The following is a 17417-nucleotide window of genomic DNA, read 5'->3' on the forward strand; positions in this document are numbered from 1 at the left end:
TCAAAGGGGGCGTCTTTTCTGTTTTATCTCTCACTTATTCTCCTGTGCTTCTCAAGGCCCATAAACCAAGTCAAAGTGGGACGTGGTAGAGTCATCATAACTAACATTTATTCAGGGCTTGCTGTGTGCCAGACACTATTCTAAGCACTTGACGTGGATTAACTCAGTTCTCACCATGGCTCTGTGGGATAGATTTGGACATTCATAAGCTATGTTGGACTCTGGAACATATGTATGTATCTTCCCCTGCGTTTTAAGGAAACTAATGCTATCAAACAAAATAACTGTTCAAAGATTATTCTGAAAAGCTGTTGCTTCCACATGAATAAAGAGTTATAAAATCATCAAGATATTGCTGATTTCAGTTGACTTAGGGGTATCAAGTATGCCAAATCATCCAACTATCTTGTACCCGAGAGGCCTGTATTCCAAAAGAAAGGCAAGACAAAATGAAACAGTTGCTTTACTGAAGATAATGATTTAGAGTAAAATAGGTTCAGCCTGGATCATTCCAGTCTCTTGTAATTAAATTAGCTGGAAATGTATTGAGAATCTTAAGTGTTTCTTCTGTCCTACTGTTCTCCCACCACTCCCAGCTTAGGAGTCTCCTTCTCTCTCAGGATGGAAAAAAAATTCTTGCACATGTCTAGAATAATACTGCTGTATTTGAGTATCTGTAAGTGTATGGGGAGAGAGGTGATATTTAGAATAATGGTAGTCAGAGTGACAGATACCAAGGAGAAAACGCTGGCAAAAATAACCTGTTTTTAGTTGACTCTAAAGATGAAATTTTCAGTTGTTGATTTGGCACGTTGTATACTGAATCCAGTTCATTGGAATTGTAGGAACACAGGCTTAGAAATCTTTCAGTAGCCTTCCCTGAGAAAGAATAAAGAGACTCACACAATAGTTTTTATTCTAGGGAATTCTAGGCAATTCTCAGTCACTACAATTCATTTTGAAGTAAAAATGTGTTTTTCTTAAGTTTTTAATGAAGAACTAAAGAGGAAGCAAAGCTTAATTAATGTAAAGAATGATTCTATAAAAAAGGATTACTTTTTTCTTTCAATTTATCCAACCTTAATTCTGAATGCATAGAGATGCATTTTGAGCATTTTTCAGAAAAGGAAAAAAAATGGTCTTAAAAAAATCCCCAAAACTTCTCCAGACATGAATTGAGATGCTTTGATTGAACTTTTATCTTAGATTTTTCAAACCTCTTTTGGTGTTCATGGAGCTTTTCACTCCTTCCAGCAAATCTAGTCATGAGGAATTTCTACCCATGGAAAAATCATGGTCTGATTCCCATTTAAAATTCTAATCCTGAACTTAAGTGACAATTTTTTGGTTTTCTAGAGAAAATTATTAGGATTTAGTTTAAATTTATGGCCAGCTAAACAACAAGTGTTGGCAAGGATTCAGAGAAAAAGGAACCCTCGTGCACAGTTGGTGGGAATGCAAGCTGGTGCAGCCACTCTGGAAAACAGTATGGAGGTTCCTCAAAAAGTTAAAAATAGAACTACCCTGTGATCCAGTATTTGCACTACTGGGTATGTACCCTAAGAATACAAAAACACTGATTCAAAGGGATAGATGCAGCAATGTTTACTGCAGCATTATTTACAATAGCCAAATTAGGGAAGCAACCCAAGTGCCCATCGATAGATGAATGGATAAAAAAGATGTGCGCGTGTGCACACACACACACTGGAATACTATTCAACCGTAAAAAAGAATGAAATCTTGCCATTTGCAAAAACATGGGTGGAACTAGAGAATATAATGCCAAGTGAAATAAGCCAGTCAGAGAAAGACAAATACCATATCATTTCACTCCTGTGTGGAATTTAGGAAACAAAACAAATGAACAAAGAGAAAAAACGGGACAAACCAAAAAACAGCCTCTTAACTATAGAGAACAAACTGATGGTCACCAAAGGGAAGGTGGGTGGGGGATAGGTGAAACAGAGGAAGGGGATTAAGAGTACACTTACCGTGATGAGCACTGTAATATGTGGAGCCGTTGAACCCCTGTAATGTACACCTGAAGCTGTGTAACCTTGTGTTTTAACTACACTGGAATGAAAATAAGTTTTAGACAGTTTTTGGCTAGCTAGTATTTTAACCTAGTTTTCCTCTAATTCTTCCTTTGTTCCTCAAATTCAGAATATGAAACTCACCTCCTTTTGTACAGTAGTATTTCATCTGCACATGAATATTTCAGTGAGTTTGAAATTAGTTTCTATAAAAGATCAGTGATTTTAGAAACAAGGGCAGCTTTGGGGTTCTTGAGACTTCCCTCCTGTACCCCCACTGCCACACACAGAAGCCCCAGGAACTGTTCCTGTTATGAGAAATATTGCTTGTCAACAGAGCACTTTGAATGGCACTTCTGAAGACGTCCTAAAGCTCTTAGCTTAATGTTTACATTTGGATTTGGAGAAGTGTTACTGAGAACATAACATCTAGATACCCAGCAACTTGGTCAGGCTAAATTATCATCTGTAACACCCTACAAGGGAGAAATAGCCACAGTGAGATAATGTGTCAGGACCTGTTAATACCTTTCCTTGCAAGTGTCTTAGAATGTTGATGGCAATGTTTAGTGTTTAGTGGGTGTGAGGAGACTCGCTCTGTAGTGATGTAATCACCATGGAAGGAAAGTCTTGATGGCTAGTGAGGGGCTTGGTCATATTTAGCTTCACTGACTATTTCTGTCTGTCATCATGCTTTATTACAATTAGTCAGTGTGGACTGAAACAATTGATAGGTTGTCTGGCATATTTTTATCTTGGCTAAAGAAATTTTACTTAACGCTACAAGTTTGGCAACAGGTGTCTTTCAAAAACTGATATTCTTATGTTTGACACTACCTGACCTCATTCTATTTTAGTTTGCTTAAAATTTTATTTGTTTGTTTGTTTCTATTTCTTTATAAATGTGATTCTTGTCATTTTAATTGTTTCTGTTGTGTGTGTGGATATGTGTGTAAATTTATACTCCTTTTAATACAGTAAGTTAGCTACAGTTATTCTGTATTTTTCAGTGTTTGTACTAAAAGGAGTACTATCTGTATCACTTTCTCCTTTTTCTATATCCTAATTTTGACTCATGCATAGCCTAGTAAAACTCAAGAATGCTTTTTTTGCCATAGTACATATCTATATTTATGTCTAGGTTATATATATTTTAGTTACAATAAAACAAAATTTCATATTCCCGCATAATTAGTCTCTGTTCAATTTTCCAGGTATTTACTATTGTGAATAATGCCATGGGTATCCTTATAGATAAATCCTTGTGTATAGCCATGCTTCTTTCCTCAGGGTAAATTCTAATGTTGATTTGTTAGTTTTCTTCTTTTTTCTTTTTCCCCTCCCTCCCCGCCCCCCCCCTTCTCCTCCTTCTTTGATGACTGGGGCAATCATTTCAGGAAAAGAATTTAAGTACTGCAGTATTACACCCCATTTGCTATTTATAAATGGAAGAGGAAGGGAAGGGGATTAACATATATTAAGTGCTGACTATGTTTTTGGCACTTACCACGCGTTATCTTTTATAGGGCATTCAGTATTTTCAGGTGGATACTAAATATTTCTCATTTTCTATGTTCTTATAGAGCCAACACCCAAAACAGATAACGGTACATTTTCATCACCACAGGAAGTCCTCTTAGGCCCCTTTCCAGTCCATTGTACCACCACCCTCCCCGCCCCCACCCCCACCCCCCCACCCCCGCCCCGGCCAAGCAACTGCTTTCTGATTTCAGCGCCATCGTTTTTTTGCTTTTACTTCAGTGTCATATACAGAGAATCATAAGCTGCGTGTACTTTTCTATTGATGTTGTTCTTTGTGTGGATTTCCTTTTGGTGTTTTCTTTGGGAGGGGGGAAGACAGTGTTGACGGGCAGTGGGGCACGCTGCCAGCCACACTGCAGTCCTGGGGTGAGTGGTGGCTAGGTGTTACCTGAAAGAAAAGAGGGGAGGGGATGGATATATATTACACAAATTATAGCTGTAAAGTTGGTATTATTTCCGCTTGATTGCTGAGGTATCTGTGGCTCAGCAAGGTGAACTGATAAGGGTGATATTTCAGAGTGAGCAAGTGGTAGTAAAGCCAGGACTTGAAGCCTAAAGTCTGGTCTTTTTAACCTAAAAGCCTGGGCATGCCTTTTCCATAATGGAAGACTTTTTTTTTTTCCCTGAAGAAGTGAAAAAGCAAATACTAAACTGCCTACCTCGCTGTGATAACCAAGGTTTGGGGAAGCTAAGGGTCAGGGTTATCAGGCCAGGAAACAGAGCAAGTTCTGTAAAGAGCTCCAAGTGGAGCAGGGAGGTAGCCAAGCCGGGAGGCGGAAAATGGCTTCACTCCTGGCCTGGAGCCCTCCTGGAAGTTTTTATAACTGGCCCTCAGGCAATCCCATTCCTTCCTGCTTTGAAGACCTCCAGAATTCAGAGGGCCAACACCTTGTGCTTTCAGCCAAGATTTTGGTGACACTTGGCCAAGGATTTAAGGTTAGTGTTGGGAACGGGGATAGTTAGGTCTTTCTCTTTGTGGAGATTCTTCAGCATGTACATTGGAATCACTGTTCTTCCATGTGAGGAAACGGGAACTCTCTTTAGGGGCTGGAGGTGGCTCCCCACAGGTTATTCTCTGCAGCTGCATCCCCTAGGCATGGTCTGGGATGGAGGTGAGAAAGACTCAGGATAGAGAAAGTTCTTATCACCTAAATGAATGAGAGATGTGGTTGAGGGATTAAGAGGTCATTGCAGGGCATCTTGGCCTGGTATTTGTTCGGGGAGGATGTGAGGAACTACAGGGCTGTTTATATTGATGAGAATGAAATCCCTCTGAGCATCCAGGTTTAAAAAATATACTTAGATTATTTTATGATACATCAAATGAATTCCAAATGGACTATATGCAAACTATTTTTTTATCTCATAAAACAATCAGGAATAGAAGTAGATACTTCCCAAATTTTCTGAACTTTAAAGCAATAAAAGAAAACTTGAAAGAATTTTTATGACCACATTTAAAAAGTATGTGACAGAATATTTGTAACAAATAGGAAAGATAAAAAGCTAATAATACCCTTATTATATAAAGAGTTAACATCTGCTACAGGAATGAAATGTGACAGAACAGAGCATTCAGAAACAGACTCAAGTAAGTATGAGAATGTGGTCCATGATAAAGATGACATTTTAAGTCTGTGGGATAAAAATAGAATATTCAATATGTCTTGGAATAGTTGGCTAAGCATTTGGGATAAAAACACTAAAGCTCTGCTTCACTGCTTACACCAAAATAAATTCAAGTGGATCACATATTTAAATTGGAGTGCCTTGAGAAACAGGATTACGTTGTAGGTATGAGCAGAGCTTCTGGAGTTAGGCCCGTCTCCAGCCCTGCGACCTTGGGGAACTTAATCACTTTGTGCCTCACTTTTGTAAGATGGAGATGAAAATAGGACCTGCCTCCCAAGGATTGTTGTGAGGAGTAAATGAGTTGATCCCTGGAAAGGGCTTGGAACAGTGCTGGGCACATACAGGTGTTCTAAGTGTGGCTGCTTTCATCATCATCATCACCGAAAAAGTTAAAACTATAAAGGCAGTATGGCAAAGATTGTTTATAAGCTTGGGGTTGGAGAAACTCTTTTTATCATGACACAAAAGCCATACCCCAGGAAGGAAAAGTTTGAGAGATTCGATATTTGAAACTTTTACGTGTGGGGAAAGAATGCCATCGGGGTGGGGTGCCAGAGGTCACCATCCCTAGAAGGGATAGGCTGTGAGGTGACAGCCATTCATTTAGTGCTTCCTGAACTGAACCTGGAAGATGATGAGGAGAAGCTGGGCAAGTGCCCTGGGGAGAGACCGTCTCGGTGATTTCGGTGTTGTCTGGGTCTTTCTGCTCGAGACTCCTGGATTAGTCTCCTGCGGCTGCCCTAACAAGTCACCACAGACTTGGTGTCTTCAGACAACAGAGTGTATTCTCACCATTCAGTTCTGGAGGCTAGGAGGCCGAAATCAAGGTGTTGGCCAGGCCGTGCTCCCTGTGAAGGCTGTGGGGCACAATCTTCCCTTGCTTCCGCTGGATGCTGGTGGCTCCTGGCTTTCCTTGGATTGTGGTGGCCTCGCTCCAGTCTCTCCCTCTTCCCCTACTTCTGCACCACCTTCTCTGTATGTCCTCTCCTCTTCTTAGAAGGACATTGGTCACTGAATTTAGGACACACCCAAATCTGGTATAACCTCAGCTAATTGTATCTGCAAATTATATCTGTTTCCAAATAAGATCACATTGTGAAGTTCTGTTTAGACGTGAATTTGGGGAGGATGCCAGGTCACCACAGCTGACCCACCACAACTGATGTGCTGCTTTTCAGGGAGAAAGCAGTGCCTCTGAGAAGAGCGGGGTTGGCAAGGGCCGGGTGCGCCCGGCACACAGCGGCGCCTCACTGGTAGCCGTCGTGGTGGCAGAGCTGGCGTGCGCAGAGCTACACCCGCAGAGGCCGCAGAGATCGCCCCCAGTCCTGTGAAGGCCTTGCCGTTGGCCAACACCGCCAGATGTTTGAGCGTCTGGAGGTGACGCAGGAGATAGAATAGGGAGGGAGTTGATAGAAAACTAGTAACGCTTTTCAAATAGAACTCAGTTGTATGCAGTATTGAGAGAGAAGACGGAATCCCATGCCATGGTGGACAAACTAGGATTTCTCTCTTTTTTTTTTAAGTTTTAAGCCCAGGATAGTTAACGTACAGTGTTATATTAATTTCAGGTGTACAATATAGTGACTCAGCACTTGCGTACAACACCCGGTGCTCATCACAACCAGTGCCCTCCTTCATCCCCGTCACCTGTTTCCCCCCTACCCCCCACCCACCGCCGTTCTGGTGACCATCAGTTCTCTGTAGTTAAAGAGTCTTGGTTTCTCTCTCTCTCACAAAGTAGGATTCCATTGTTAGGCTTTAGGAGATCGTGATAGGACCTGCACCACCGTGAAAAAGACTTATCTATGTGGATACGCACATTCTGGAAAGAGGGTTCTGAACTCTCATTAGATTACCACATGGGTGTCCAGAACCCCAGGAAAGTAAACACAGACTAAAGAATCATCTTTGGAGTAGACTGTTAGCATTAGTTTTCAGATAAAAAGGCTAGTTGGCCCTCCCTTATAATCACCGTGCATTAAAATACGCCTCTATAACTTGTGCTACATTACAAAAGGGAAAATACTACCGAATGCATTTATCTATTGCTCTAGTTTGTCATCGTCCTCAGTGTCTTCCAACTGCGCATGAATAATTTGTGCACACTCACTTCCTCCCCAGCCGCCACCCCATTTCTCTGTGGCTCTTTCGTTCCGGAGGAGAATCGTCTTCCCACATGGGCTTCCCCTCCTCCTGGCCTCTTTGGAGCCCATGCCCATGAGGCTTTCTCTCCCTGTCTACTGAACTGTGCTATTGGCAAGGACCCTCGTGTCGCTTCCAGGGGACACTCGTCAGTCCTCAAGTTCTTCAGCCTATCAGCAATGTCTAACACCACGGGTCTCCCTCCTCGAAATGCTTCCTTCACTTGGTTTCCAGAATTTCCCACTTCTTACCTTACCAGCTTCCTCATCCCAGTGGCACCTTCCCCTGTCGGTGACAGCCCTCCAGGCTCAGCTCGCCCCCTGTTTTCTTCCCCATATGCTTCTGCCTCAGATTCATCAACTTTCTCCTTTCTCAAGCCATGGATGGTGTTGGATTCAGAAAGAGGAGCCGGCAGTGGATTAGTCCATCAGCTTGTGGGCTATATTATTTCCATAATGAAGATTAACAGTAAAGCTGTTTTCACAGTGGAAACAAATGAGTTCAATACAAAGTAAGAAGACATTTAAATGTCTTTGAAAGGAAATATGTTTACTCAACAAACATTTGGAAGGAGATTTAAATGCACTAAATAATGAAAGAAAGAAAATTCAAAATAATATCTGCATATACCTTTAGTAGAACAAAATATCAAAGATTTAAAAAATAGTGATCTGCCCAGTGCTGGTAATATGCAATGAAATGACACATTTTCATTTACCACTGATAGGCATCTAATTTGATTTAGCCCTTGTAGAAAGTATCAAACTCACTACCAGAGTCTTAAAATGTCTATTCCCTTGATTCCGTAATTCTGTTTCTGGAATTTGTTTTTTATGATTTTCTATTTTTTTTAAGTAACCTCTACACCCAAGGTAGGGCTTGAACTCACAACCCTGAGATCAAGAGTCACAGCCTCCACTGACCGAGCCAGCCAGATGCTCCTGTTCTAGAAATCTAACTAAGGAAAGCTTTAGTGTGGAAAAGAACTTTGGGCACAAAAATACGCATTGAAGTAGTTAATTTTAATAATAATAATATCAACAGTGGGAGCACATGGAAGCAGCCTATTTATCTGACTGCAGGGAAATTGTTAAATAGACTACAGTATGTCAACCCCGTGGAATATTTTAAATCTATTAAGATGATCTATTTTAAAGAGTCTATGAAAACATGAAAAAATTCCATGACGTAATGTTAAGTGAAACAGGGAAGATAAGACTGTTTACATAGTATTAAAAAATTCACACATAGTAAAAAATTAGAAGAAATTCACTGCAATGTTAGTAGTGCTTATGTTTGGAAATTTTATTTACCTTTTTGTTTTTAATTAGCTCCTATGTCTGGGGGAAGTATAAATAAATAAATAATAAAACTACAAAAACCTGTTTGGTTTTGGTCAATTCAAGATTTGGCGAAGAAATGATAATGAAATGATCAAAGTCACTAGTATACATATTTCATAAGAGAGAAATTTTTCCAGTATAAGAGAATTTATTAGAAAGGAAGAAATAACCGGAGTAAGGAACTGTGCCTTGTAAATGAATGCAATGAATGCTTGAGTGCAAGATCCAGGACCTGGACTGTGGGTTCAAATCCAACTCCACCTTTCCCAGGTGTGTGACCTTGGACAGGTTACTTGACTCCTCTGTGCTCCAATTTCTTGGAAATTGGAATTCTTGCATCTACAGAATGCAAATAACAAGAGCACCTTCCTCACAGGACTGTCAGGAGGATTGTGTGTTCACGGAGGCCCTGGCTCTCGAACATGCTCACATGCTCTCTTCATCTCTCTGTCTCTGTCACCGTCTCTGTCTCTCTGTGTCTCTTACATATATATATGGAAGTGTTGTCTACCATTATTGTCTTCTCATCATCTCCATCAAAGCTCAGGAGTCAAATACCACTGGTGTTCAAAACCCCTCTCCGCGACTTATTTGCTGTGGGACCCAGAGAAAGTACATTTAGCCTCTCTTGCCTGAGTGTATTTGTAAAGTGGGGAGAGTACCTGCCTGTTAGGGTTGCTATGAGAACCAGTGAGATCAGGTTGGTCATGTGCTCAGCACAGGGCTTGGCACACAGTGATGCTCACAGCAGAGGTAGTGAGTGGGGAGGTATTGAGGGCTGCTACCATGGTGGTGGATTCTGTTTTTCTTTAGGTCTCTTCTGAACCAGAAGGAAGTTTAGGGGCATATGGAGAGTGAGCTAACAAGGAGGGTTTTGCTGTCCACTTTTGATGGAGTAAGGAAGTTGAGGATCAGTGATCATCATAATAGTTTATAGGTTTATATTGCTTTATAGTTTTGAAGCTCTTTACATATATGTTGACTCCTTGATACAACAATTCTGTGATGTAGTAGACAGAAGACCTGTCCTCATCACTGCTGTTTACCAGTGTCATAGTCCCTGTATTTATAGTGGATTTCAGCAACTAATTCTATAGATATTACACTTCACTCTTGATCTAGCTGTTCTTGAGTACTTAGTCTTTTAGGTAGATGCTATGTCCAGTACTTTGGACTTAAAGTTCTTTTTTTTTTTTTTTTAAGATTTTATTTATTTATTTGAGAGAGAGAGAGAATGAGAGAGAGCACATGAGAGGGGGGAGGGTCAGAGGGAGAAGCAGACCCCCTGCCGAGCAGGGAGCCCGATGCAGGACTCGATCCAGGGACTCCAGAATCATGACCTGAGCCAAAGGCAGTTGCTTAACCAACTGAGCCACCCAGGCGCCCTGGACTTAAAGTTCTTTGTCCTTTTCTTTACTCCCTATGAGCAACCATTCAAGTGGCCATATCATGGATTCTGTATCCCCAAGAATTATTCCACCTCTAAATTGTGTTATTTTTAAGCAGAGTTTGAACTCACGACCCTGAGATCAAGACCTGAGCTGAGATCAAGAGTCGGATGCTCAACAGACTGAGCTACCCAGGCACCCTAAGTGCTACTTCTCTTTCTTATTTTCCCAGGATATTTACATTAAATTTTTTGGTTACATGAATATTCTCTATTAACAGTCTATGCCTATATATATAATATTCAAAATGAGCATTACAGGCTACTATGATTGGGGTTTTTTTTGCTTTTTGTTTTTTATGATGTTAATAATTGTCTTGGTTTTCATGTTTTTCTCTCTCTTTGTAAGCCACTTGTCTGAAATCAATGTCTCCTGCCTTTCTTCTGGCTTTAGCTCTGGATAGTCACTAACCCTTTGTAATTGCTAAATCCAGTGGAGTCTTCCAGCCCTAAACTTTTATAGCTGTGCTCTTCTTGTTACTTCCTCCTCCCTTGGTTTCCATGACATCACTTTATCCCATCTTTCTGAGCACTCCTTTTTAGTCTTGCTTGTGCATAGTCCCCTGTTTACCTTCCCTTAAGTGTAGTGTTCCTTAGGATTCTATCTGTAATCTGATTCTTACTCAACAGAATCTCTTTAGGCAATATCTGCCATGGCCATGAATGACTTCTATTATTTATTCCTCCTTATAGAACTTTCTTCTAAGCTCATTTAACTGGCCATTGAACATACAGATAGAGAGTATGAAGACATTTGTCAGTGCTTCCACTCCTGTTCAAGGTCCCACTCTCTTCTTGTGACATCTGCATATGAATTGTGTAGAGGCTTTGGTATCTGCCTGTCTAAAGTTACCTTCGCCCTACCTGCTCCTGTTCACATAGACAAGCCACCTCCTTACCCTTTTACTGTTCCGTTCCCTTCACACACCACCAAATACATACACACATACACTCTCTTCTCCAACTTTTCCCCTCTCAAACACCTGCACTGCCTCTCTCCATTTTCATTGGCAAGAAAGCTGAAAGTTTTCTCTCCCCCAACTCCTCCTATAGGAGGAGGATGTTGGACCAATTGTCAGATCCCAGAGAAAGCAAAGTATTTTACTAATTTAGTATGCTTTATTTGTACTTGATAGTAACTATTTTAGTAGGCCATCCCTTTTAAAATGTGTTAATCCTTGAAATGTTTAAAGAATGATCACTTGACAGTAGTGCATATCCATGCAGTCCCTTCTGCATTGTTACTTTTAGATTTAAAACCACGAGTGGTGGGCGCCTGGGTGGCTCAGATGGTTGGGCGTCTGCCTTCGGCTCGGGTCATGATCTCAGGGTCCTGAGATCGAGCCCCGCATCGGGCTCCCTGCTCCATGGGAAGCCTGCTTCTCCCTCTCCCACTCCCCCTGCTTGTGTTCCCTCTCTCACTGTGTCTCTCTCTGTCAAATAAATAAAATCTTTAAAAAACAAAAAAACAAAACAAAACAAAAAATAAAACCACGAGTGGGATTGTAATAAGAATTTTATTTTTTCAGAATTAAAACTACACATGTGGGGTTGTAATGTGAATTTATAGGCAGAGATAAGGTATCTTGTCCAAACAAGAAAGAAAAACACAACTAAATGTTCTCTTTTCCACTTTTTTTGCTGTATGTAGTTAGGACCATGAGTCTGAGCTTACATTCCTAAAAGCTACAGGTGTCAATCAGATCATTCAGGGAGAGCACTCAGAATGAGAAGAGAGAAGCATCAAGCCTGTAAAAGAAGAACCCTCCCAGGAGCCTTAAAAGGGAGCCTATGCGAATCAGCATGTGATTGTAGAGAGTGGTTCAGCATGGCTTGATGTTTATTTTTAAGAAGTGTAAAGATGATATTCCAGCAGGTCTCAAGGTTTTTCACCATCACAGTCATTGATGATGGTGATGGTAGCCCTTTGTTTTTTGTTATTATTTGGTTTTTTTCTAGCTTACCAGTTTGTTCTGTGCATTTTTTAAGGTCCTTAAAATTCTGGTCAGGGCAGTGGTTGACGGGATGACCGATCGAAGTGGAGATGTTGCAACTGGCCTCAAAGGGAAGCTGCAGGAGTTACTTGGCAGAGTGACTTCAAGAGTGACGAATGATGGAGAAATCTGGAGGCTGTATGCCGAAGTGTATGGAAATGGGCAGAGCGAAAAGCCTGATGAAAATGAAAAGGTAAGTCCCCTTTCAGTCCTCCCGGGTGCTTGCCTTTTGTTTGAATTATGTGTATTGGATCTGCTTCCTTGATGGTTGGAGGAAGAGTTAAATAGCTTGAAATGGAAGATTGATATGCTCAGGTTTTCCGTTTTGATTCAGAATCTTTAACATAAGCACTTTGAATTGCGGGCAGGTTAAGACTTGTAAGCATTCACTTTTTTTTTTCTTTCTATGAATTTTTCTTACATAATTTTCTCTGTTTCCTGCAAAAGGTCTCTCCAGCCTGCTCCCCCACTGGAGCTGCCGCGAGCAGCTGCTCCCATTATTTACCCCCAGCCCTTTCTGCAGGCTCCTTTCTGAAGACTCAGGGAGATGGGGCCCAGGGACAAAGATGGTTTAGATCTGAGATAGGGGCCATGGAAGGGAAAAAGAAAAAGGCACTAGATAAGAACATTGGAGGAGAGCTTGTAAGTCTAAACACAAAATGCTTTATAGAGGTTGCCCTGCACCTTTCTTGGAAGTGCATTAGAACAGCAGTTACACTCAAGTTATGCCTTTGGCCTCTTATCTTAGAACTCAAAGGAGCCCCCAGAGTTTCCAAGGTTGAAATAATTGTTTTCTGTTCTTTTCAAAACATCCACAACAAGTCACATGTACTCCTTGCGTGAGTTTGGAATTCGCTGCAGTACAGCTAATCTGTGGGATTCCTAGCCATCTCTCCTCCCTCAGTCCACCCAGCTGGCTTCTACCATTGCTTGTCATCCCAGAGAACACATAATCACACGCACGCATGCACACACTCCTACTTTCTCTCCTTCCATTTCTTCTTGAATTATGTGCTCTTGCATATGGAATCAAGGGTAGTCTGAATTCTCTGATCGGTGACTTCTCCCTCAAGAATCTGCAAGGATGGGGCTGGGAAAGAGTGTTTTAAACTTCTGTGAGTATACACACCTCTCGGTAATTCTGTAGGTGTCGTCAAGTTCATGCCTCATTCTCTAAACCGGGCTCTTAAGCTGATGGCTACAGATGCTGAGGAAAGGTGTGTGCCCTTCTTCTAGATTTCCAAACCTGGCATTTCTGTTTTTCTGTTTGGAGGGAAGTGTCTCTATCCAAATACATCCATTTGATTGCTTTTAATTGCTTATTGCTGTTGGCTGTGCGTCTGTACCCTTTCTTTGATGAGAATAATAAAGACCGCGCTGCATGACACAGATGCTCGTTTTTCAAGTTGGAATTAGTTCCACATGACTTCCAGGAAACCGAGTTTGAAATGTGCATTCTACTTGTTATTCTGAATATTGTTCTTTTTCTGTCCTCAGGCGTTCCAGTATCTCTCTAAGGCATACAAGTGTGACACACAGTCCAGTTGTTGGGAGAAAGATATGACATCATTTAAGCAAGTGGTGCAGAGAGCCTTAGGACTCGCACATGGTATTTGATGTAATGTTTGCTATCCCTGCCATGTTTTAATGTATTTGTACTGAAAAAGAATTTGTCAAAAGTGAAGTTCCATTACAAATAGCTTCAGATTATTTCCTTCTATGGAATTGTCATATTTCATGCAGCAAATCTTTATAAGACCAGCTGCTAGGTAGTAAGCACTTCGGAGCAACAGGAGCAAATAGAGGCCGGAGCGTAGGAAGGATAGAGGCTTAAATACCATTGGAATAAGTGATGGGTATCAGGAGCTTTCAAGACGTGAAGTACCTTTCCAACTGTATCTGATCTTCAAGCACACAAGGTCTGTTGGTGTTGCTTGTGTAGTATTAAGGAAATCTGTTAACATTTCCTGACTTGTAGTCTTCCTTTATAAATGGAAATATTTTTTCTCAAAAACACATAGATTACTGGAGGACGTAGAATGTACAAAAAGCTGTGGCATATGCAAAAGAAATAAAAAATATAATCCTATCCCTGCGTTTGGGAAATTTAGTGGATGATATTTGAGGGGAGAGATAACCTTACATATAAGGTTGCATGCCTGTTGGGTATATTCCAGATAAAGGCCCCTTTTCATTATTTGCATTAATGAAAAAATATACCAGTTAAATTTAATAATGCATTTTTATATTTAGAACTGAGTATGGATGTGTGATGCCCTGGATATGCAGTTCAAATAAAATAATGAAGCCACAGTGTTAAGAACTGAATCACAGAGACTATGAACCTATCCTAAAGTGGTCCTCTAACTTTTTTGGCAACTAATAGTTACAGTAATTGGGGAGCCAATGAGACCGTAAAAAGGGCAGACCCTTGAAATCAGGGAGACCTAAACTCCAGGACCGGCTCTGCCACGTACTTGCTAGGTGGTGTTGGGTAAATCACTTAACTCCTCTGAGCCTTAGTTCCCTCATCAGTAAAATGGGAGTAATGCCTACCTTCTTGTTAGGAAGAATAAATGAAAACACATTTAAACACTTAAGAGTATCTTGCACATGGTTGAAATGTGAATCCCTGACCTTCTCACCCCAACCCTGTTCCTTCTGGGGGTAGAGGAGCTGAGCTGTCTGATAAGGCATTCAAACTAAAAAGAGAAAAAGGAAGAACAAGAGTAAAGGTTAACGTGTCTCTAAAGAAGTCACAGAACATTCAAACAGTTTAGAAATGGGCTTAGTAGTTGATAATTCTACTTACGGTCTTTGATATCACTGACAAGAAGGATATAAATATCCAATTATCTGGGCCGCCTACCCCTTGACAGATCAGGGAGACATGCTGAACTCTGTGTAGCTGAACTACAGAGTAGATGAGGTGGAGGTCATCGCCGATAGACCTGTGGAATGTGGCTGCAGTTCATGTGGATTGTGCTGGCCTCATGGTGGGTGGGCTCAGAGGGAGTGCAGTCCTGATGCCTTTGACCTTTGTGAATATAGTACCATGTTTGAGGAAACCCATACCTAGGTGTATTATGTACATAATTACAGCAAGGTGCAATCTCCTTGGAAGAATTTATCTTACCTACTTGAGATTGCCAACCCTAAACATTTCTGTGAACAGCTAGCTTTGTAACAGTCAAAGCCAAGATATTTTCTGTAGTCACTAAGTGATGCTATTAAACCTGTCAAATATAAATGCACAGGTTAAAGAAATAAGTACTGCAGGAAGAAAATCTTCAGTTTGTATCTTAAAGTCGTTTTTAAGCTATTTTGGGCACCTTTTTTCCTCAGGGCAGTACTGGGAGAAAAACAAGCTTCTATTCTTTTAAGTTTCCTCTGACTTTAATGAATTAGGTGTTGGTGTTCCTACAACACTTTAAGCATCTGTGAGTGGATGCTCAGCTTTAGTTTCTGGTGATATTTTAGATTTATGAAGATAAAACTTTACCTTTTCTTTGTTGCTTTTTTTTTTTTAAGATTTTATTTATTTGACAGAGAGAGAGATAGCGAGAGCAGGAACACAAGCAGGGGGAGGGGGAGAGGGAGAAGCAGGCTTCCTGCCGAGCAGGGAGCCCGATGTGGGACTCGATCCCAGGACCCTGGGATCATGACCTGAGCTGAAGGCAGACGCTTAACGACTGAGCCACCCAGGCGCCCTCTTTGTTGCTTTTGTAGACCAGTGCTCAGCTGAGGAATGAACTGGGTTTCTTTGTTATTCTCTTCTTTTTTTTTATCTTTCTCCCCAACACTGTTGTCTATCTTGCTCAATTCTTTTTTTTTTTTTTAAAGATTTTATTGATTTATTTGACAGAGAGATAGCGAGAGCAGGAACACAAGCAGGGGGAGTGGGAGAGTGAGAAGCAGGCTTCCTGCCGAGCAGGGAGCCCGATGTGGGACTCGATCCCAGGACCCTGGGATCATGACCTGAGCCGAAGGCAGATGCTTAACGACTGAGCCACCCAGGCGCCCTACCTTGCCCAATTCTGAAAAAGAAAATAAAACATTAAGAAAAAATCACACACACACACACACATACCACCTCCACATGATTTACTCCCTTTTGGGTTGCTATTTTTAAGAGTAGCCATGTACTTGATAAGACATTGCAGTGTCTCTCCATAGGGCTTCAGACCTTTGTGTAACAATGTTGTCATCGTGTACCCATTTGTATTGTCTGGGGGCTATTCATTTCCAATTTCTGCTATTCTGTTTTCTGGGAAAGGGTAGGCAAAAGCTGGTTCCTTCTTTGCCATCCAGGGACTTTCAAAATAATAGTTATGCATTTTAACTGTAGTCTGCCTGGAGGAAGCACTGCTATCTTGGATTTCCTGATGATTTGGATCAGCATTTTATTTCTCTCCCTTTCTAGAACTCTTATCTTTGTCTCTAGTGCTTTTTGGAAATGGGATTAAGCGAGGGGTGTAATAGTGTTTTTGTCTTTTTGCTCTTTTTTTAAAATTTTTTCCTGAATGAAAATAAGAATTAAAAAAAAAAAAAAAAGCTGTTTCTGATACGTTCCTAGGTATTTAACAGCCCAAATACCTCAGCCGTCGTAGTACAACGGTCTTCTCCTAAGGCACACAGACATCATAATCCTCACTATCTCCAGGTTGACTGTGCCCTTTGAAAACGAGTTACACATTGTTGATTATCATGCATTGTTTCCACCCTTAGCTGAGAAATGTCAAAGTCTAATAATTATTTTGAAATGAGAATGTCAAACTTGGTTCTCACCAGCCATGGGAGATTAATTAATGATAAAACGATTTTCCAGGCACAGGCAATCCCCACCAATTGATGAGAGTTTGCATGCAAGAAAGACACCTATTTTCCATTCCTGGTCTAAGATCTAGGGCACTGAGTGACTTTCATCGTTGCACTGTTTAGTGTAGTTTTAAAATAGGATCTGGTTATTGGTCTGCTTTGTGGCAAGCATAATTTAGAAGAACAAAAATAAAAACAAACCAGTGGAGAGATACCAGGCATTGTATTTTTACCAAGCTCCTCACTTGTTCTTATAAAGCATTAATAGCCAGGCCTTCTGCTAGGGAGGATTATCCCCTCTTGATAATTTCACATTTTAGGAAGATGGGCTCCCTGGCTCTCTGGACACAGCGTTGTCACACGTGAGTGACTTTGTTCTCTCCCAGTCCCTGCTGATGCCAAGCACCACTCAGCAACCTGAGAGCCTGGGTGTGGTCACCTTCGCTGAACGCAAGCACATAGG

General features: G+C 41.1%; 1 protein-coding gene across 5 annotated transcripts in view; it reads left to right on the forward strand.

The window, feature by feature from the left end:
* Positions 1–17417, forward strand: part of TTC27 (tetratricopeptide repeat domain 27) — a 167943-nt gene that overhangs the window by 145639 nt on the left and 4887 nt on the right. For all 5 annotated transcript variants that reach the window (XM_035000887.1, XM_035000884.1, XM_035000888.1 and 2 more), the window contains 2 exons: positions 12132–12329; positions 13634–13745. In XM_035000887.1, coding sequence (XP_034856778.1) covers positions 12132–12329; positions 13634–13745 — 310 coding nt within the window. The remainder of the gene's footprint in view (positions 1–12131; positions 12330–13633; positions 13746–17417) is intronic.

Source organism: Mirounga leonina, unplaced genomic scaffold, assembly GCF_011800145.1.
Source record: "Mirounga leonina isolate KUSES-001 unplaced genomic scaffold, KU_Mleo_1.0 Mir_125, whole genome shotgun sequence".
In the NCBI taxonomy this organism is placed as follows: Eukaryota; Metazoa; Chordata; class Mammalia; order Carnivora; family Phocidae; genus Mirounga; species Mirounga leonina.